General features: G+C 40.3%; 1 protein-coding gene across 6 annotated transcripts; it reads right to left on the bottom strand.

The window, feature by feature from the left end:
- Positions 1 to 688: 688 nt before the first annotated feature.
- LOC115344116 (cell surface glycoprotein CD200 receptor 1-A-like) lies at positions 689 to 20,512 on the bottom strand. Of its 6 annotated transcripts, none has more exons than XM_041124947.1 (8): positions 20,202 to 20,512; positions 15,153 to 15,393; positions 14,722 to 14,843; positions 7,081 to 7,389; positions 6,049 to 6,300; positions 5,135 to 5,234; positions 4,123 to 4,174; positions 689 to 3,437 (listed from the first exon to the last, which is right to left on the bottom strand). In XM_041124947.1, the coding sequence occupies exons 4-8, from the start codon at positions 7,316 to 7,318 to the stop codon at positions 3,315 to 3,317; spliced, it is 765 nt and encodes a 254-aa protein (XP_040980881.1). In that variant the 5' UTR covers positions 7,319 to 7,389; positions 14,722 to 14,843; positions 15,153 to 15,393; positions 20,202 to 20,512; the 3' UTR covers positions 689 to 3,314. The 6 variants fall into 6 exon arrangements, 5 of the variants coding, with proteins under 5 accessions (XP_040980881.1, XP_040980880.1, XP_040980882.1 ...); XM_041124946.1 differs by having other exon boundaries at positions 14,747 to 14,843; XM_041124948.1 differs by lacking the exon at positions 14,722 to 14,843.
- Between the last annotated feature and the right edge of the window lie 429 nt (positions 20,513 to 20,941).

The following is a 20,941-nucleotide window of genomic DNA, read 5'->3' as shown; positions in this document are numbered from 1 at the left end:
TGTGTAATTAGCAGTAATTCCAGTATGCCCCCACCCTAAAAAATGTCATTTTTATTGAAGAGGTGTCATTGCAGAAGTTAAGCAAAGACATTGAAGAAAAATAATGACGTACCTTTCTGGATGTTTATGCAGTTTCCTAACCAAAGAGTGTCCCATCTGAGGTAAATGACAAAAAGCACAAGGTGAACTATTTTTAAACTTAACATGTGGTCAAAGGTAGCTGGCATCTTTAGTCCGTCAGAAATGATATCTCAGTAGTGAATGCAAAGGAGAACAGGTTATGCTATGGAAGCCTTTCTTACGTATTCACTAGTGAAATATATTCAGTAGTGAAAATTCTTTGCTTAGTATTTTCTGTGTATAGGTTTTGGTCTGACTGTGTAGCTTGTTTCTGTGCAAATGTATTTTTTGAGCTTTCTTTCTAGTTATGACTAAATACGTTGCACCCTTCTTTCCCTACCAGTTAAATATGAATCATTTTACTCGGCTTATAAAGATTTTTTACTTTATTTCTTTTAAAAAATGTTTTTTGAAAAACATTTATTTAGCATTACCTTGCCAATACACTCATTCTCTAGATTTGTATGAGGAAGTCCCTGCTACATCTAGGAGTAGTTGGCTATGTCGATGCTCATGTGAAAGTCATCCAGCTCTAATGTGAAAACTTAAATTTCTGTTGCCAGTGGGATGAAAATAAAAGATACTGAAGTCATTTTAATTCATAACTGGAAGTAAGCCGGGCAGAACTACAGAGCAGTCACACACTGAACCAGAAGGTCTATGCTGGACAGCAAGATTACAAACCAGACGGTAAGGAGCAAACCACAAATACAAGTAGGTGATACTGGCAGAAGAATGTAGTTGTAAGTCCGAAACCTGTTGGGATGCAGAAACACCACTTTTAATGGATTCTGTTGTTAGGAAAGCTGTTTGAAGCAGGTAAGTGATGATATAAAGACCTTTCTGCTAGAATTTGCAATTTAATGAAATCTTATGTGTTGCTGTAATGGGTAATGAGCGGGTTGACTTTGTTCCCACAAAATAATTTCTGGTTAGAGAAGCCCAGGAGTTGATGTATGTACAAAAGCTATGTTCAGTCTCAGGATTTGTAGTGCACCCATTTTTTAGTACTGCCAGTGCCATCTTAAAGAACAGGCCCTTAGTCTGAAGGAGGCCTGCAGCACTTCAGTGCACAGCTGCTCTGTAGATGCACAACAGCACGCAATCCGCTGACTTGCTGTGCATGTAAGCTCAGTGCTCAGGACTCTCTATAGTCATAAGATAACCATGATTATTAGCTGATTGGAGCAGGAGTGGCAGTTGTAAACTGTCAAGAGACTGGAATGTGTGTGAAGATAAAATACAGCAGTAAAAGTGGGAGATACAAATTTAGCAAAATCAAATGTTGCAGCAAGAGATAGCATTGGTAAATGTGGTTAAAGCCCAAACTTTTCTTTATGGGAGGAGCCAAAAAGCTGCTGACTTTCTTCCTGTGACTTTGCAACATGCTGGGGAGTTTAGAGGGCAGGCTTGCCTGACCACTAAGAAGACAGTCAACACAGCATTTTGCATGGAGGATGACTGCAGCACAATAGCAGCACATTGCAAAGAGAAGTAGCAAGTACCGTGATGGAGAAAGAGGAGTGCAGGAAGGGACTTTCTGGTCTAGACCTTCTGTGCTGCTAGGGACGAAGAGCATATTTGTATATGTGTGTATACATAAGACTCTTAACTCATATTATTTATCACAGTCACAAGCTAAAATCCTGTTTTCTGCCCATAGCAGGTCTAAATGTGGAACAAAGTAGAGGACGAAGGAAATAATCAACCAGTTAGCAACTTAGCAACATCCCATACCTTATTTAGTCCAGTGTAATAGGCCTGTAAAGGATCATAAAACCCTACAGCTAGACAGCAGGTTAGCAGGTATTATACTTATGTAAATAGAATATATTACATATAAACTGGCTGCTGTCTCATAGGATGAACCCCACTTTATGGACACTGAACAACATAAATGACTTTCCAGTCCACAGAAAAAAAGTCTAAGAAGTGATGGCACTCTGGTTTAGGGTGGGAAGAAAGATCATTGGACAATATTACACCTATTTTAAGTGGGGAATTTCAGAGGATTATGACTGAGTTGACTGCCTGTCTTCCTCAGTAAGTCACTGGAAACTGAGGTTCCTTTGAAACTTGTGTGTAGCTGATTGATATTCAGCTTTGATCCCTTCCATTCTAAAATGACATACAGAAACGGATGTTTTGGGAAGGTGAGAAGAAGTCACCTCAACATGAGACACATTAAGATATATAAGCTAATTTACATACAAAAAAGTGAACTAGCAAGTATATTTAAAAGAATATCAATAAAACATGTAGACATATGAATGAAAAAAATTTTCAGTTGTGGTAGTTAAAATAAATATGACTAGAATTAGCAAGCATTTTATCTTTTTTGTACATTATTGCACAGTTATAAAAGATATATTTGAACTTGTTTCATTTTGTGAAATATTTGATGTTTGTTTCTGTTAAAACTAGCTTACCGGATTTGAGTAACATAATTCTTTTACAGTATCTTAATGCCAATACTCTTAAGAAAGAGAGGAATACCATATCTTCAGAGAATCTTATGGAAAAGTAATCATAACAACAATCTGAAATACAGAATGAACACATTTAGTGGAAATACTGAATATGAACCCAACAAGTAAACTAATCGTGCTAGTGAAGTCTCTTTCTTAGTGGATGACCTTCTAAATTCATCACTCATTTCCATTTTCAGAACTGGGGAATTAAAGGTCTTCCCTACCAATATCTTCCACCGTTTGAGCTATTCTGTCATGATCAGTACTCAGGCCACTATGTTAGTAATTTGTGAATTAGAAAAAAGTGGCTGTTCATTGAAGAGTGTTCGTTTAGTTCAGACAAAACACTCCTCCCATCTCCCAAATGTGTGCAACATAGTGTCAAGTGCATCAAAGTAATGCCTAGAATTGACTGACAAAACTAGGATCTCCAAGGCAAGAACAGCAAAGGGAAGACTGATCACAACAGCTTTTCCAGGAAAAACTGTGGCATGGCGTCAGTCACATTTTCCAAAGGAATAACAGGAAACCTGTTTCCTTTCCCAATGAAGAAGGCAAAACAGGGAAAAAAAGAACTGTAGAGACTCATCAGCAAGCACAGGTGTTTAAACAGACCTAGTGAGCTTTGTTGCCCCCAAATCTGAAGAAATCCTCTGAGAAGTTTCTTTCTATAACCAGTCTTTTATAAAGTGTCTCTCTCCCTTCCCAGTGTTGTTGAACCATTCATGTTGCTGGTGACAGTCCTTGTGGAAGATTCTGCCCCACTGTCAGATCAGACACTGAGTTGTAAATTACGTTTTCCTTCTGCACATAAGTAGTATAAGGTTCCACTTCCATTGTGTCATCCTAGCAAAACAAAACCAAAAACTGTAAATACAAGGAGTAGTTTAGTTTGGCAAGACTCTGCAAGTCTTTTGTCTGGACTGAAGAATGTAACTGGGAAATAGTGCTCCCATATTTATTCCTCTTGGACTCAAGAAAAAACGCTCTATTGCTTTTCCTACCAAAGAACATGCATTGCTTTTTCTGTCAAAGATTTGGAGGGTAAAGGTGAGGTATTGGTTCACCTGCCTCCTTTTTCTCCCCTTCTACCCCACTTATTTTGGCCTGAAAAAAAGCATATTAGAGTCTAATTCTCTAGAAAGAGCAAGTAACATGCTTGCTTACTAATAGCTTTCTTAATATTCCCCAAATGATGATACTGCCTCCCTTCCTGAGTACTGTTTGTACAGCAGTTGTGGTCAGCGTACATCAGGGAGATGTGGTGGGACTCCTTGCTAAAATAAAGGATGGCAGTTGCTGAGCCTTTGCTGTTGGAACATGCCTTTAATGTTTGCTCCAAGTCAAAATTATGGTGATGATAGGTTTTGTTTTGTCCTGAGATACAGCTAAGAGCAAACATATACGACACTGTAGCACCTACTGAAAGCAGAGAGTAAAAATCTAATGGTTTCCCTTTACTGACTCTGTTTGCAGAGCTACCAGACGATCCTTGATTTGGTGATGGTCTAATTTGCATAATTCTCCTTACCTGTGGGGAATGTGTAGGAGCAGTTTCAGGAGGTTTGGTTTTGAGGCACAGTCTGTGAAAAAGAAAACAATTATTAAAGCAAATTCCTTCCTTAATCCTAAGTTTGGCTGGATCACAGCCTGGTTTCTCTGCTCACAAGCTTATAAAACATTTCTTTTTCATGTCATCAAGAGTAAAGCCAAAAAGCCTTCTCATGTCTTTCTCTCCTTGACTTTTGGTCCTGAAATTATGGCACCCTGAGTTTCTTTGGAGGTCTTTTCTCATGTTTGTTGGAGCTTAAGCACAAAGCGGAAGCAGAAGATTAAAATCAAAGTCCTCTGGAAGGATGTACTATTTGAGTTTAGTGAAATTGTATTAAACTAATTTGTCAGCTCTGAGGGAGAAGGTGTGGGAGAAAAACAGTTTTGGAATAGGGGAAGAAGGGAACATAGCTGAGATTTTCAGTACAGGTGCTAATTCAGCCTTTCTCTGCACAAATATTTTCTGTAGTTTTTCCTTGGAATTGCTTTTTTCTCCACAGCAAATCCTAAAGGGGCTAGAGTCCAGCTTCACCCACAGAGCTTTTTTATAAATAGAGATACAGTCTGCTGTGTCCTGTGTTGATACAGCAGGATAGCACCAATCAGTCCTCTGGCACTTGATAGGACTTATTAGGCAGCAGAACCAACCCCCTGATCTAAACAAGAGAGACACTGACAGACTATCACAGTATCTGAAGAACAGCTTAACTCTGCCAGTTTCCTATTAGAATGAAGAGCTCCCCTTTTATTTAGCAGGCAATGCAATGAGGATCCTCTGCCAACCTCTGCCCATTTGTGTTTTACTCAGGTGCATTATTCAGTGAAGATGTGTGCAATGCACAGCGTCTGCAGTATAGAAATACCTGATGTAGTTAATTCAGTTATTCATAGCAGCACGGACTGACAGAATCATATAATTTCAAGACACAAACAGTACTTAAAGATTTCTTCTAGCACTATACAATCTTTCCTTAGCATGCTATCATACATACCTGTCACTGTGGAGTTTAAAATAGTAAATGACAGCCATGAAGATGATAATGCTCAGGAAACAAAGAGTGATGGAGACAGGCAGGATAAAGCCATTGTTGTCTAAAGAAAAAGGGTTAGTCTTAGTTATATCTTCTTACTGCTCAGTTTCTTTATTATTTCAGTATAACATTAAAGCTACTTTAGCACATACACACATTTTCAGCATGCTTGTAAAATAAATATAGTCCGCTTCAGGAGAAGGGAAAGCCAGTAATGAAACTTGTCTGAGAAACACAAACGGAGTCTGTGTCAGAGACAAAAGCAGATCCCACAAATCCCACAGTGGACACTCATGATATTTTATGACTAAGCCATACCTGAGCTCCCCTCAGGGACTCAGCATATCTCAGTACTGCAACTCATGTGTAGTTCTCAGAGGCAACAAAAAAAGCAAAAACCAGAAAACAAATGTCATACAGTGTCAGACATTCACAACTCAGAATGAAGTGATTTATTTGTTTCTGCTGGCCACACAAGAGTTAGTTCTCTTTCTCTCTCTTACCATGATCTGAGCAAGAGACTTTACATCTGCATCTAAAAAAATTTTGCTGATGTTCTGCTTCCAAGTGATTATTTTAACACTAAGATCATGACTGCTTTGTCTCTGTTTCCAGCAACATTTCCACTACCAAAGAATACTACCACACTTATGTATATCCCTCTTAGGGAAGAATCCATTAGGAAATAGTGTCTAGAACACAAACAAGCTGGTGATGTTTCTGGGCAAAGGTAGTTGGGGGTGGTACTCTTGTCTATATATGACTTCACTGAAGGTTTCTATAGCTTTTATACATTTTCCTTCCTAGAAGGAACAACAGTGTGCACAGCAGGCTAACCAGGATTTTGAATGCTGAATGCACAAAGGGAAGCTTACCTGGGGGATGACAGGCTATGGTCATGCTCTGGTTCCCAGCTGGGTGGGACACAATGCAGGTTGTGTTAGTCACGTTGGTGCTGTATGCTGTGAACGTGCTGAGAACAGTCACTGTCCCGTTGTCATGGCCTTCTTCCTTGGGGGTGGAGTTGCTCTCTAGGACCCACAAGATCTGGGCAGCCGGCTTCCCTGCCGTTGCCTTGCACACGGGGTTCCCGTGGTCATCACAGTACATGGTCAGCCTTGGGGGCACTGCAAAGCGCCAGGAAGGGGAGATGCATGGAGTTAGTTGGCCACCGTTGGGATAGGATGTTTCTGTTCTCTACCCAGAATGAACACAGTGAAAAGAGGAGAATAAGGTTGGAGGTGCCGTCCCGTTACAGTGGCATGGGAGAGAGACACAAGAGACAAAGATCGTGCCTCTTTTTTCCTTTTGGACAACTCTTCCCCCATTCAGGTGAGTTACCACAGCCATGTACCATTAGAGAAGGTTTCCCTGGAGATGGCAGTGGGGAATTATCCCAAATACAGGGCTGAATTAGACTTTTGTCCTAAGCAGCCATCACACACATGGTTTAAAATGTATTGGAATGCCAGCGTAAGAGGAAATGGGTCCATTCCTACTGTCTGGATAAGAACATCCCATGTTTGATAGAGTATCTCAGCACCTGGAAGTGGTACTCTCACATGCTTTAGTTCTCTTAAATTAGGGTATTAATGATTGATTCTACAGGATAACTGGAAGCATATGCAGAATCCTCTGTTGGTATATTGGAAATTGCTTCACACCTGTTGTTTCTAACTAGACAGTGGAAAAGGGGGCAGCAGCAGGGAGAAGAGTTTTGGGAAATAAGGAGAAGGGAGAAGGGAGAAATGGAGCTACTATCAATGAAATGCATGACAGTTTATCCCAGCAAGAAAGCTCCTCTTCTTTCTGCATACTTCCTCCAGTGCATGGGGCGAGGAGCTTTGTATGTCCAAGCCCAGATGTGGTGCTTTGGAGAACTGTAAAATGAGGAAGGAGTCCCTTACCTAGCACGGTCAGGTGGTACGTCTTGTGGAAATTCCCTTCTGTTGCTACTACTTCGCAGGTGTAGTTTCCCTCATGGTCTATTCCTACTTGCCATATCTCAAGGGCAGGATCCCGATCTGGTCTGAATTTCCAGTTCATGCTGTCACTGCAGTTTGTTCTGTCTGTCTTATTCTGATCAGCCCTGTAGCCCAAGGTGCAAGGGCCTCCAACCTTGGGGCTTATTTTCCATGTTACCATAGTTATATTTGATTTGGGAGGGCAGGTGAGCACACAGCTGTTACCTACTGTCGCTGACACTCTGTTGTTCCCTGAAGGAGAGAAAGAAGGAGAAGGATGTGTCAGAAGGTGCCTAGGGATGTCACTCATAGCCTTGGAGTTCTGGTCTGTGCTTCACAGAGAAATGTCTGCACTGTTACGCGCCAGCATGAGGCCGTGTCTCTGCTCATCTGCAAATTGCCTGTCCTCTTGTATTACAGCTGTGGATTATGGAGCCAGTGGCCTGTCACAGCCTACCCCCTCAATATGCACAACAAATTTCCCACTGCGGCTCATCTTAGTGGATAAGACAGATATTGGAGGAAGACCCTACTCGTCCCCATTGTCTTAAGCAGTTCAGCATCTGAATAGTGTGCTTCTATTGGCAAATCCTCCAGTGGGTTGCTCACAGGGCTGTTACCATTTACAGGCTGAAATGATAGAAATTTGATTATTGGGTTTAGCCACAGGATAATGACTTTTCTCTGGAACTGTTGCTACCAACAAAGTGAACAACTTTTATTTCTGCATTCATACAAAATCCAACACCATGGGCAAAGGCCTTGTCTACACCTCTCAGACATGACCACAACGCAAATAACAATGCTGGAGCTCTGTGTAGGAGGACAGGTTTTTGCCTTATGTTTCAGGGGTGTCTTCATTTTCTGAATCTTTGTGAACACATATGTTCACACTACGAGTGTACACGATGTGTACATATGTATTCACACTGTGGTTGTACTTCTTTTACTGCAGTAGTCCCTACAGGACATGAATGTAAGTCCTACCCATCTTTGTGCTAGGCATGCAGCTATGAAGGTGTAAAATATGCCCATATCCCTGGGCCTCTTGCTTGCGAGGCTAAGATTGCAGAGAAACTTTATTCAGTTGATGTATCAACTGTGTTCACTCTCTGATAGTGAGTATGTCTTGTTCTTGAATTCTGTTTTGCATTTGCTTGGAAACATGGTTTGGTTTTTTTTTCTTTCTTTCTTTCTTTCTTTCTATGACAGTGACTCTTCTTTTGGGTTTTAAAAGATGACCCTTGCTTGGAGTCAGGCACAATACCTCCTCTCTTTATCTTTTCATGATCCATGAACTATGTACTTGAAGCTAGATTTCTGCATGGAAAAGCTTGGATCTATTCCTCTTCTCCTTTTTGAAAGTTACCATATTGGCCATTGAAGGGTGGAGAGCCAGATCACTATTATGGCTCTTCTGTGTGCTGTGTTTGTTCAAGACAAGTTACACCGTCAGGATTGCCTTTATTTTTTATTTTTTTCTTATGTGTCCCTGAATTTCTTCTTAGCCAAGAAACTAATTTGCCCAGGTTTTCTTTTTCCACAAGCTTTCAGGGCTGATTCTTTTTTGCACATATTGAACGTAAGTTGTGCTTGCACTCTTTATATTGACCAGATTTGGTACCCCTCATCTGCGTGTGTCTTCAGCTGACACATGCAAGGGGTGAAGTTTCTAACCCCAAGATTCATTTCACTATTGCTTTGACCATTGAAGTCTCTCAACATGATGCCACCTTTGGGACAGTTAGTTCTTTTGCTTTGTTTCAACTAGTCAAATTGGGACCTTTTCCTTAATAAAGTATTCTGTGACAGGTTTTGTTCACAGTAAAGGTACATGTGGGCAAGCACTCAGAGATGAAAGAAAGGTTACCTGTAACTGTTCTTCAAGACGAATTGCTTATATGTGCATTAGTGTTGCCTACACTTACATATGCAGCCCACCCTCCTTTGTGACGCGCTTTTGAGACTGAGAGAAAACAAGAGTCTGAGGCACAGGTTGTAAACCAGTGTGAAGAGTAGGTGAGGGAATGGGACTTTTGTGTCCTCTGGGTCCTGCTGAAATTAAAAGCAAACAACCCCCAAAATCCACAGTGTATGTGTATGTATAAATATCTACCTGAAGACGACCTGTTACAGACAACCTGTCTTTTTCAAAATCTCCTAGGTGCCACAATTAATGAGTTAATAGGAATAATACCCATAGCTGTAGTCCAAGCCAGCCTCCATTTACCACCTCACTCCTTTCCTCTTTTAATAGGTGACCATTACACTTTCAGACTGTAAACCACTGATCTCTGAGTGCTCTGTGTCTCTGGTGGAACCCCAAGTTGCTCTTTCCTTGAGCTGAGTAATGATTTTAGGTGGCATTCTGAGAGCTGTGTGTGAGGAGAAAATTAGAGTACTACTCTCAAACCATGCATTAATCTGGAAGTACAACAAAAGTTAACAAACCTGATTTGTACTGACAAATGAGTTTTTCCCAAATTATTCCAAATATGTTAAACCCCTGCCCAAACCTTTCAAGCAGATATACTAGAGAGGCAATTGAAAGTTCAGCTGGAATATGCAAAGAATTAGAAGACCTAAGTTTTGCGTGATTAATCAAACCTCTGTCAAAGTCTTCCTCAGAGGTACCAGACTTGACTTTGTTGTGTTTCTCTATCCCCCCGACAGAGCTGGAATTCTCTTACCTCTGCTGGCTGGCACAATGTGAAGCCCAGTTCCTGAACATTCACAACACTATAAGAAATGGTCTTAATGAGCATCGACTTCAAATTATTAGTCAAATCATTACTATTAGCCTCTTTGAGAAAACTACAGTTGGTTTTACCTTAATATCACCTGAAATCTCATATTTCTTCTGGAATCTAGGTGAATGAACCATTCCAGCTCGACCAGTTTTCCTGCTGTTTAACTATGTTCTTGAGAAATGATTTCTAACTTGCAAGATAAACACAGTTCACTCCATTTTAACTACTTAAAGATTCTTTTAAAGGTTTTTGCCTTTTCATTTTGATGATTAAGTGTCCTTTGGGTGAAGACATTTCCAAACCTAGGCCTAGCTCCTGCAGATTGATAGGGGGTGTAGCTGCAATATTGCCCCACGCTACACTACACCATACCGTGCTGTAATGTATTAGTTACTCTAGCTGTATAACATGGAAATCAGAGTGTAATTCAAAGAAGTTTTTTTTTCTGTTAGAAGAGGAAAATTAGGTGGGGATAGTATTTCACTGAAGCCATCCACTTCCCATTTTTATTAAATAAAGGAAATAATACTAAACTTCCTGCTGCTCAGTATTGCCAGGATTCATCAATTAATGTTTCCAAGCACAGCTGAAGAAGAGAAGTGCTATCTATTCACACCATTTTCTGATACACAAATTACCCACCAGCCCCACAAATGCTTGTTTCCTTAATTCAATTGTCAGCAGTGTTCTGTGATACATTATTACACTGGAAATGTTTTTAAATGACAAATTCTTTCTGCTTAATGGCATTTCAAGAAAATGTGGCGTGTGTGTTTTAAACTCAGATGATTTTACCAGGAGAGGAACTGAAAAAAGCCTTTCGTCTCATGATGGTTTCTGGATGTAAGTTCTATAAATGTCTCTGAAAATTGGAGAACAAAGTGTTTCCTCTCCCAGTTTAACACTGCCTAGAGCCTCAGAGCTCATGTCATCAGTATGGCTGACCTCATCTGGAAATGACTAAGCAAACCTAAGCATTCAAACCATCCTGTCTGTTGGGGCTGGGGTTTCCTTGGATAATGTTTGCAAATGTTGGGCAGGAATGACAATGTGCATATTTAACTGTGTACACTTTCATTTGCATATTAAAGCAGTATCATTTTACTTGTCTTTCAACTCTGCATCTCCTAAGCAACCTATTGCAATGTGCAAGTTCCCCAACATAATGGCTTGTGTACTTCAAGACTGTACAGAAAGAGGGAGTGAAAGTGGTGCTTTCTGCTATGCCTTTCTGTCATATTCTCCCCTGAATGAATCAGGTACCATTCACTTCAAATGATAAGCCACATCAGTCAGCTTAAAATCTGCTGAATCATGTTTAAGTATAATTTTAGGTTTACAATAAATTTGTAGAAGGATTCTGAATTCCCTTGTATCTTCTCGTTAATTTAGAAGGCTTTTAGCAAGGCAGGAGTTTTTTCCCCAGATGGTAGATTAATTAGTAAAAAAACTTCTTGTTTGTTGTATCCTTACATACACCTTGCTACTATTGTAAAGAGGCCTTATAAACATAATAAAATTAAACTACTTTCACTTTACTGCCCTCTTTCTTTGCTAGAGTGCAGGTAAGTGGCGTTAGTGTAACTATGAATTGTATACTTTCTTCCTTGCTTTGCTTCTTTTCTCATGCATGCTGCTAGAAACATGTTCTTTAGACTTCTTTTACAGAAGAAGAATGCGTATGCCAAAAATCCTGAAAGGTTTGGTTAATTTGTATTTCTGAAATGACTTTGAAGACCTCCTCTTAAGGTAGAACAGGGAATATGTTTTTATCTCTATAGAACAGACATATAATATTAGGAGGAGGTTTTATCCTATATAATACCGTGTTAGTCTGTTAGCGTTCTCCCAAGAACTGTCTAAAACTCTGACTGTCTTTGTGTTGAAGGCAGAGAAAGAAAAAAGATGGTAAGGGAGCAAGGCGTAACTGCAGAGCCTGCACCTATTTTGATCCTCTGCCAGTTCAGTGTGGCATGGAAGCATGTTGTGATGGCAGAGTCCTGTGGATACCTTCTACACTGAGTGCCAAAACCAGCATAGCCAGGCTGATAGTTCTGCTGGCCTTTTGCTCATTAGCCCTGTTTGTCAGCCGTGTGGATGGTTACAGGGCTTCCATTTCTATAGGTGCTCACTCACATGATCACGTGGTGCAGAAATCTTCCAGCATGCTTGCTATTCTCCCAAGAAAGCATATGCAAAAAGAGAGCTCTGCTTCATTTTACCACAGAGCATAGTACCAAATTCAGATAATTTAAGGTTTTGACCTGTGTGAGCTAAAATCTTGTCACTCACAAGCAAAATAGGACTGGGCCTGGATAATACTTGATGAGAAGCTTCCACACCATAAAGAATAGTGTCAGCCATTTTCATAACAGTTTCTGATGAAAAGAGGATTTGCCTTTCTTTCTGTTCAATCTAAAATATAGTCTAATGAAATGTCAATACTTGCTGGTTTTTACCACAGATTTAGCTTTATTTAAAAGGAGTCCAAAACGTATATTATCAGGCATTAATCTGTAAATAGCTATGGGATCCACCAGCACAAAGGCAGTTCTTTAAATAGAAAATATCCTCATCCCTATCCTGTCCTTCCTGGTCAGCCATAGCATTTCCTTCAATTTGGAGATGTTGATAGGACCTCATGTTGGGCTGAAGTTGGACATGCCCTGCTTTCTCTTTCTAGTGAGCATACCAAAAGCCATCTAGTCTTTAAAAGTAGGTTTTATTAGAACATAAACCAATATGCTAGAAAGTGATAGCTCTTTAGGGAACACAGAATTGCTAGCTATACTCATGAAAAAAAAAAGGCCTGAAAAGAAATCTCCGCTGCTTTCTGTGCCCCTACAGAACAGGTTCTTTCCCCCAGTCTTCTCTTCTACTCCACCAGCTTTCGGTGACTTAGGCTGCACAGATTCCACATGTTCTCTTCTGAGCTCCTTTTGCCATCACTTGCATAACTTCTTGTGGGTCTGCTCCAACCAAGCCCTTTGCCAGGGTCTCCCCATCTGCTTGCTTTGCCCTCCTTATGCTGCCTGCCCCAGCCTGCACTCTTGGGTGTGTACTCCACAGCTCTGAAGGAAGACACGATCTCCCCTTCCCTCCGGGAACTTCACTAAACCTAAAGGGTGTGTGTCTGCTCTGCAGGAGAGCTAAACAGACAAAAGTAGTCCACTCTGTTAAAGAGGAAAGGTTCAGTGCTGCAAGTGTTTTAGTTCAGACCTGTCACTGCACCACTGTTTTCTGGAATGGTGCTTTCATACTGTAAAATGGCTAAAGTCAGTTGCTAAAGTTTCCTCTGTGATAGCTGATTGGTTTATGACCAGTACATTAGGGCCTATATGCCATACACATCAGCATTTATCAATTCAAACGAAGGCTCAGTAACAAGCCAGTATGTTGCACTGCTACTTCTCTCAAGGTGAAATCCTGTGTTATAGCTGAGCTGAACTGACAGCTTGCTGTAGCTTAAAAAGGGGATAACCAGTGCAGCAAAGGCCTCAGTCTCTGTGGGCCTGCAGAGAACAAGAAATTTGAAGAGGTGTGAACTACCAAGCTCATCTCAGTGAAGTGATAACCATCGGACGATAATTAAATGTCAGTGCTGTTAACTATTTCATTGCACACAAGGGAGATGAAATGAAGGATTGTGTATCTACACATTTATTGTAAATAAACTTTCAGTCTTATTCTTCACCAATGAGTGGACTCTGGAAAATAGCAATTTCTGTTAGCCAGAAGGAGCAGAGCTCAGGAGCCCAGGATTACATGCTGTCTGTCACACTGATGTAGAAAATAGGCGAGTCAGGCTCCGGGAGTTCTGTACAGCTCTGGGCTGAACCATCCTATTTGGGTTGTGGATGCAAATCCATCATGAGCAGGTTTCACCTTGGAGACTCATTTAACAGGTGGGCAGGGTAGGAGGCCTTTAGACTGAGGTCCTCCAATTTGACTCCAGCCTCTGATGTTCATCTAATTATAACACCAATAATATTATGCCATCCCTCATTGTCTCTCCTTGACTGTTGAAGAAGATTTTAAGCCATGTCTGAGGAGGTTCTCAAGCTCTAATCGAGTGCATTGAGTGCACATTCCAATGCACTGACAGATTCCACTTTTATGGAACACGTTTGAAAATGGACATAACCTCTCTCAGGAAAAAACAAACTCATTTGAGGAGTTCACTGGTTACTGTTGTCATGCTAAGATTACTGTAATTGAAAAAGATTGGGGGAAAGACTTTGCTCTGTTTTTTTTAACGTGGTTTATGTAGTGTGTCTGACAGCTCTCATGGATAACTAGTTGCACCAGTTCCTTTACAGTGTCACTTATTTAGTCATTTCTCCTGTTTCTCAGAGACTTTCTCACAGTAAAAGGAAAAAGAAAGATTTTAAAAACAGGAAAATTTGATTGTGAAGCCACTAAAATTTTCAGGGGAATCTCTGCAAAATCAGAGACAGCTACACAGCTTGAAAGTGCTTTTGATTGCTTTCAAATAGGAAAGATTTCCAGCCTCTGTTATTCTTTATAGCAGGTTTTAACTCACAGTAGTAGTTTTTCTTGCCCCCCAATGACTCAGGTTCCATGACAGCTTCTTCAGAAATCTAGCTGTTATAGAGTTTTTCGCACTGTAAAGAGACTGCTTTACTTTCTCAGATATAATCCTATTGCGTCTTTATTTCTTACAGTAACAATCTACCACAGCATTTTGGCACATCTCCACCGCCAACACACTGCAGATTGTGATGTATTAGAGGTGTAATGAACTGAAACAATGAACATACCACAAGTAAATGACTAACTGTATCTTGGAATGAATATATTATATGAGTCATACCAAGTCATAATCAAAAAGGCCGTACCGGACGCTTGGAAGAGGCCACATACAACAGGCTGAGCTCTGCATCTGTTCTCCCCTTCTACTGCCACAGAGTGCCTGTGACACTTAGCAAGGCTTGTCTGGAATGAAGTGAAAGATAAACAAATAGAAGTGCTTTGTACTAGCGTAGGGATTGCTAAAGTACTGACAGAGTTTTATAGATGGTGGCTTTGTGACTGTGAAAATGTAGCCACAACAGCACAGGATAGAGTGTAGGCTGAAAACCAACCCTGTGTGTTGGGTGAGTAGTAAGCAGTTAGACTACTCTGATTTTCATGATAGAAATACATGAACTAGCTGGCCTGAGCTCATGTGACTGTTTCTTGAAGTTGCGATGACAGCTTTATCAGTGTGGACATATCTTTAAAAGGACACAATAAGAGACATACCTTTATTGTTAGTTTCCCATTCACACTCTTTTACCCATACTTGTCATTATTTCTTGAAAATATCTCCTATTCCCATTTCATTCTATGTAGGCTTTTTTCCTATCTTCAGAAATTCCTTTCTTCATCATACTCAAGTTCTTCTTTTGTTCTCCTTTAAACACATTTCTTTTCTGCCACCATTACTATGTCATTTGCAGTAAAAATGTCTTTCCTGCTGTCTTATACAGGCTGAAATAGCAACCTTAAAACACAGCCAGAAAAATACACTTTGTCATTGTAAACTCTGGTTTTCCAGTATGAAGTGCCTGCAGCATGGCTGGATTTTTTTTAGATTGCAAAGTTTAATATGAGTTCATATGTTGCAGAGAGGTGAGCACACTGACAGAACTTAATAATGAACCCAAGGTTTCAGTATTCCCATTCAAGGTGGAATATACCTTTGCAGTTGCCAGTTCCTAGTTTTTAGTTTTATTATGATCTTTTTAGTCTCTTTAGCTTTCTCCAGTATCCTTTCACACAGTCATTCAAGACAGCTGATTTTGAAGGCAAAGTAAAGATGTTAAAGCTCAGCTAGTTAGAGATGCAGTTTGATACAGTGTCCTCTTGAAAATCATAAATTAAGCTGAGGAATAGAAGGGCAACTGGAGGGAAACATGATGGATAAAGAACTGAATTAAGGAGAGAAAGCAAAAGGCAGTGTTAAAAGGAGGTGTCAGCTTGAAGGTAGCTTGCTAATAATGTTTCTCAGCAGATGATTTTTACGGTAATTCTGTTTAACGGTTTTACTAATGGCATTGGCATTTGTATCAGGAGTTTGTGAGGAAATTTGTTGAAAGCCAGAAGAGTATAGCATTAATATAAAGAATGGAAATGTCACACAAAAAGAACCAGATGACCTTGATGAGTAGAATGGTAGATACGTGCTGAAATTCAGCAGCTCAAAATGTAGTAACAATAAAAAAAGGTAGTACAACAAATTTAGGAAACTCTGGAAATCAGAATAGAGAATATTGCCTCAATCAGGATTAAAACCAGCCTTTCAATAAGGTGTGTGCTTTTTTTGGTGCTCAGATTGTTTATAAGAAGCGTTGCATGATACAATGCCTGCAAAAAAAGGCGATTCTATGCAGTGATGTAGGGGTCCTTTCTGAGGTTTTGTTTCTACCCTCACGTAAATGGGCTATGTCTCGATAGAAACATGACTTTGTAGAAAACAGGATGGGTACAATTCTGTAATGAAGGAATTAGTTGGTGTTTAAATGATGTGTTAGAGTCATCCAGCTTGCAGAACAAACACTGTTGGCCAAATCCTCAACTGATAATAAATCATCACTGAACTTAACAAGCTGTCACATATCATACCAGTCTGGCTGTAAACTTTAAACTTGGTATAGCAAATTCTCTGTGCAAAGTAAGTAGATCTTTGTCCTTGCAGAATGTGAGCTGGAATGGTTGAGGGGGAAAGGGATTTACACTGGATGCCAAAGTGCCTTGGGTAATATTTCTTTCAGAGTAGCACTGTGACATCATGGGTTACAAAGTGCAAAGGCCCCCCACTTTTCAGTATAGAAACAGATACAGAACATTTTATATTCTGTTTTGCATGCTGAACTTGGCCTTTTACTCTCTTCATGAGAAGAAGAATAAAATAAGTTGCACTGTTTATTTATGCTTAAGTGGCATTTTCCTGCTATTCTAAACCAAAATAGATCATTGACTGCAAACAGTAGGTTGTATGCCCTCTTTTTCATACTTTGCAGACAGCAGATAAGGGACTGCTGTGAAAACACGCTTATGACCTCACTTTTAGATGGTTAAAATTTCAGTCATACTTTGTTTAGTGCTTAGCTTTAGCATAGTACTTTTCTTCCTAGCATTTTCTTACTCAATACAAAGATAAGGTAGCATAAGAACATTCCCTACACTTCTTTCTTATGAATGATTGTACCTCTAAATACAAAATATATCAGCTGTGAGTTTTAAGTAGCATGTACTTCTACAAGCGCATTCCCAGTTAAAGAAAACCGGCTTTGTAGTCATGGAGTATGTGGTCAACTTGCAAGACTGAACTTCCTTGTTTCCATGGTTTTGAAATTAGACACATTCAGACATTGCGTTTGGACCACAGCAAAGTAAAACGTTAATGTCACAAGGACATGCTTTGAAGATTGTACTAGGGCAACTTAGATGTCTTCTGAGAAAATTTTTCCTTAATAGTACAGAATTCTGTTTTAAGCATTCAGGTTAGAAAAACAGGCTGTTTGGATTCAGGTGTTTTTAGGGTGAAGGAGGTCAGAATGATTCCAGCACATAGACCCAAAGGAGCAGCAAAGAAATAGTGAAATGGAGACAAATCTAAGTTTAGCAGAATAGTTTTTTAGGCTATGATTTTTTGTATCTGGAGCAAGAGTCCATGGTAAACTAGAATAGGAGGCAATAGAGACAGGAGCAGTCCAACACACTAGGACAGAGAAAGTAAGAAGGCAATAAAAAACACTAGTACACTAGTGAAAGAGAATTTACAAGTTGTATTAAGGAAAGAAACTAAATGAAAGCAGTAGCATTCAAGAAAGTTATGTATGCAGGTAAACTTGAACTCTAGCCAGGTTGCTCTGTAAATCTACTTCACTTTTATTCACTTCATACACTCTAATTCCAGCACTGATGCAATGCCACTGAGTTCAATTTTTTACTATTGATAAAACTGAACAACCATAGAGAATCACATCTCATTACTGACAATGGATTTCTTGCAGCTTCCTCTGAAGCACTTGGTCGTATCTATTGTCACAGGATACAACTGCAGATGCAGAACTTTTACAGTCCAACATTGGAAATATTAATCCAATAAAAAGAGATTTGTTGCATGAACATCTCATGGAAGAGCTTTCCCTCCCTTATCCCCTTTCCTTTGGAGTATGTACACAACCACCTGAGGTGTCCTGCCTGCTTAGTTAAACTAGGAAAGTCTTCAAAGTGTTACTGAAAAGATTTAAATTTTGAGTCTTGTCCACTGCTACTGTGAGGATTGTCCCAGAGGGATTGTTAGTACAGATCATGCACCAGCAGCTTCAATGGCATTTTATCCAACTCTACTTGGGGGCAGATCTGGATATGACAACCATGAAGTGACCTCAGCCTTTCTTCTGAGCTGCCCCTTCTGCTGTTGTAAAAACTAACCAAACCACACAAAACAACATGCTAAGGAAATGTGAAGGAAAATGCTAATGCAGATAAAGACTGGTTACACACAACAGTTTTTGCATGACCTTATTTCATTCAGAGTAGCTTACTCCAGTCTTCAGAAGGGGAGACATAGTTCCTTCTGACCTTCATACAACACAAATTCTCTGGATAGAATACACACATTGGATCAGCTTGACACATTTAGCCTGTGAGCTCTGAAGAAAAAAACCTTGTCACTACATCTTGCTCAGAACAGCCACCCTAATATTGAAGGAAACAAGTTTAAGTACAGTGTTAGCTGAAAACTTCCCATCAAATGTGGGCTGCTTTTTATTTGGGGTGGGAGGGGAAGGTTCAAGCATGAAATTAGATTTTAACTGAACATCTTTTTCTGTGTTCTTTGAAGGGGAATATCATTGATTCACCAAGACACCAAGAAGTTAAAATCCAGTTACCTTTTGGGTGAACAAAAAAACCTTTTTGGCATTGGATTTTTTTTAATATTTCCAGCAAAGTCCATTTTTAAAAAGAATTTTTGCCAGTAGAATTCCCCTTTGTCTCCCCCATTTTCTTCAACATTTTGTGATGTGTCCATACTCCTTTACTTTTTGAGAGCAGCTGTATTCAAAAATGTAGACCATCTCTGATGCTACCATAATCTGTCTGTATGACTCTGAGCAAGTTCCTCAGTATTATTCTGAGATAGTTCTTAACCTACAGAATAGGGACAGGCTTTTTACCTCCAATGTGCCTGTTGTGAGGTTACCAATGCAAAGTTTAATAATGTTTGTGAAGTATTTCAATTTTTTCCAGTGGGTAGCACTGAGGTAACCATTTTAGATCCCTCATTTGATCAGCCAAACACATTACAGACGGGTGTTCCCTCACTGCCAACAATGACTGCATCCGTTTTGCTTGGCAAAATGGCATCAAGGAGCCACTTTTATTTTCTGGCCAAGTGGAATGGAATAACTCATGTCCATGCAGTGTAGTTCTACCTGTCCATAATAAGAATGGACACATGCACGTTACCTATTATTCAGAGATGTCCCTAGTTTAATTTGGATCTCACAGACCTATCTGCCTTGTCCCTCTATACATAGACAGTTTAGGTGTCTGGAACCGCTGCTGAAATCCCTAGTTCCCGTTACCAAGTCCCCTGACTGCTGCATGGTGTCTGGAAGAGCACAAGCTCTAGAAATGCAAATGAACAGTATGTGGGAGACATTAACTGCTGTAGCTAAACTATATGAAAACTAAGTCAACTACACTAAAAGTTGGTGTGAGAAGGGCTTAGGAGTGCCACTGTCTTTGGCACAAAAGCCTTTCCCACTCTTGATACTGACCATGCCCATTAGCCTCAGAAGGAAATTCCAGAAACTGCTTCCTACTGTCAGCACATCAGTGATCTTCCACCACTCCTCAGAAAGACGTAAGAGATCCCTGCCCCATTTCAGAGTATCTGCAGCCTCTCTTCAGCAGAAACCACATGCCCAAAAGCTTCAAGTTCACAAACACTTTCCCGGGCATATTTTTAATATGTCAAATGGATCAGTTTCTCAAGTGATGTGGATTTAGAGGTCTCAGTAAAAAGGTTATCTGTGACAACTGGTACATTCCCAGCTAAGGGTCACTAAATAATTGCCTAGATAGAAGTCACAGGCATAATGCCTGGCAGCCTTGTGACCACTAAGAAAAGAAGAGCAGGAGTGAATATTGGGGAAGCATGTTTTAGTTGTGGTCCATAATTTTTAGCAATTAAAGAAAGTCAAAGCAGGACGAATAGCTTTTATGGAAAGAAAATATCTGTGCACATTTCACTTTCTTCCATCCCGATGGCTGATTGGTCCCAGTTAGACTCACCTACTGTTCTCATGACCTTGGTGATGGTGAGCAGCACAAAAACACACACAGTCTTCCCAGCAATCTTCATGTCGGCTCCTGCTTTCATGGTTCAGGCAGCTCCGTCACTTCACCCATCCCGCCGCCAGCCTAGCTGTGGTCATGGGGAGTATTTCTTGCCTGCCAGTGCATCCTCAGCAGCCAATGTCAGTGTTTTCTCTCCCCCTTTCCCACTCCTCTCCTCTAGCTGTGTGTGCTCCTGATCAACTGGCTCCTCAAAGCTGGAGAGGTTCCTCCTTCTGACTTTTCAGAGCACTAGGCTTCCTGTGCTGAGAGCCTAGGCGAACGCTGAGGAAACAGATTGAACAACTTTGCCTTCCGTTCATTGGCTCTCCTCAGGAGGCTGATGAGTGAAGATAAACCTTGCAGCAGAGCTCAGAAGGGGTAAAAGGAGAGGAGATTGTTCAAGACTGAGTTTAATATCAAAAAGGAAATCTTAGTCTTGGGAAGCTAGAGAGAAATTTATTCTTCATATTTGTCACTGCTGCTACTACTGCTGCTGCTACTTCTTTGTCACTGCCTCCAAGAAAATTCCTCCTCATGTCTCCCTAAAAAAAAAAAAGAAGTCTCAAGTCTTCTCTGTAAGTGACATTTTTAATGATTTCTCCCTTCAGTAGCTACTTAGCTACCGGCAGCATAGTTCTCATCTTGAACAGCAAGGCTTTCCAGACCCTGGGGGGAGAAACTGAGTTTTGAGGGGA

Source organism: Aquila chrysaetos, chromosome 7 (genome assembly GCF_900496995.4).
Source record: "Aquila chrysaetos chrysaetos chromosome 7, bAquChr1.4, whole genome shotgun sequence".
In the NCBI taxonomy this organism is placed as follows: Eukaryota; Metazoa; Chordata; class Aves; order Accipitriformes; family Accipitridae; genus Aquila; species Aquila chrysaetos.
The sequence above is the reverse complement of the archived record's forward strand: the minus strand, read 5'-3'. Positions and strand labels throughout refer to the sequence as shown.

Bases quoted from the DNA above. Each gene is read 5' to 3' on its own strand.
- LOC115344116 (XM_030021032.2), bottom strand. From the start codon at position 20,289: ATGAAAGCAGGAGCCGACATGAAGATTGCTGGGAAGACTGTGTGTGTT. The intron at 7,390-20,201 runs GTGAGTCTAACT...TCTCTCCTTCAG, and splicing joins CAAGGTCATGAGAACAGTAG to GGAACAACAGAGTGTCAGCG. The intron at 6,301-7,080 runs GTAAGGGACTCC...GGCGCTTTGCAG, and splicing joins GTACCACCTGACCGTGCTAG to TGCCCCCAAGGCTGACCATG.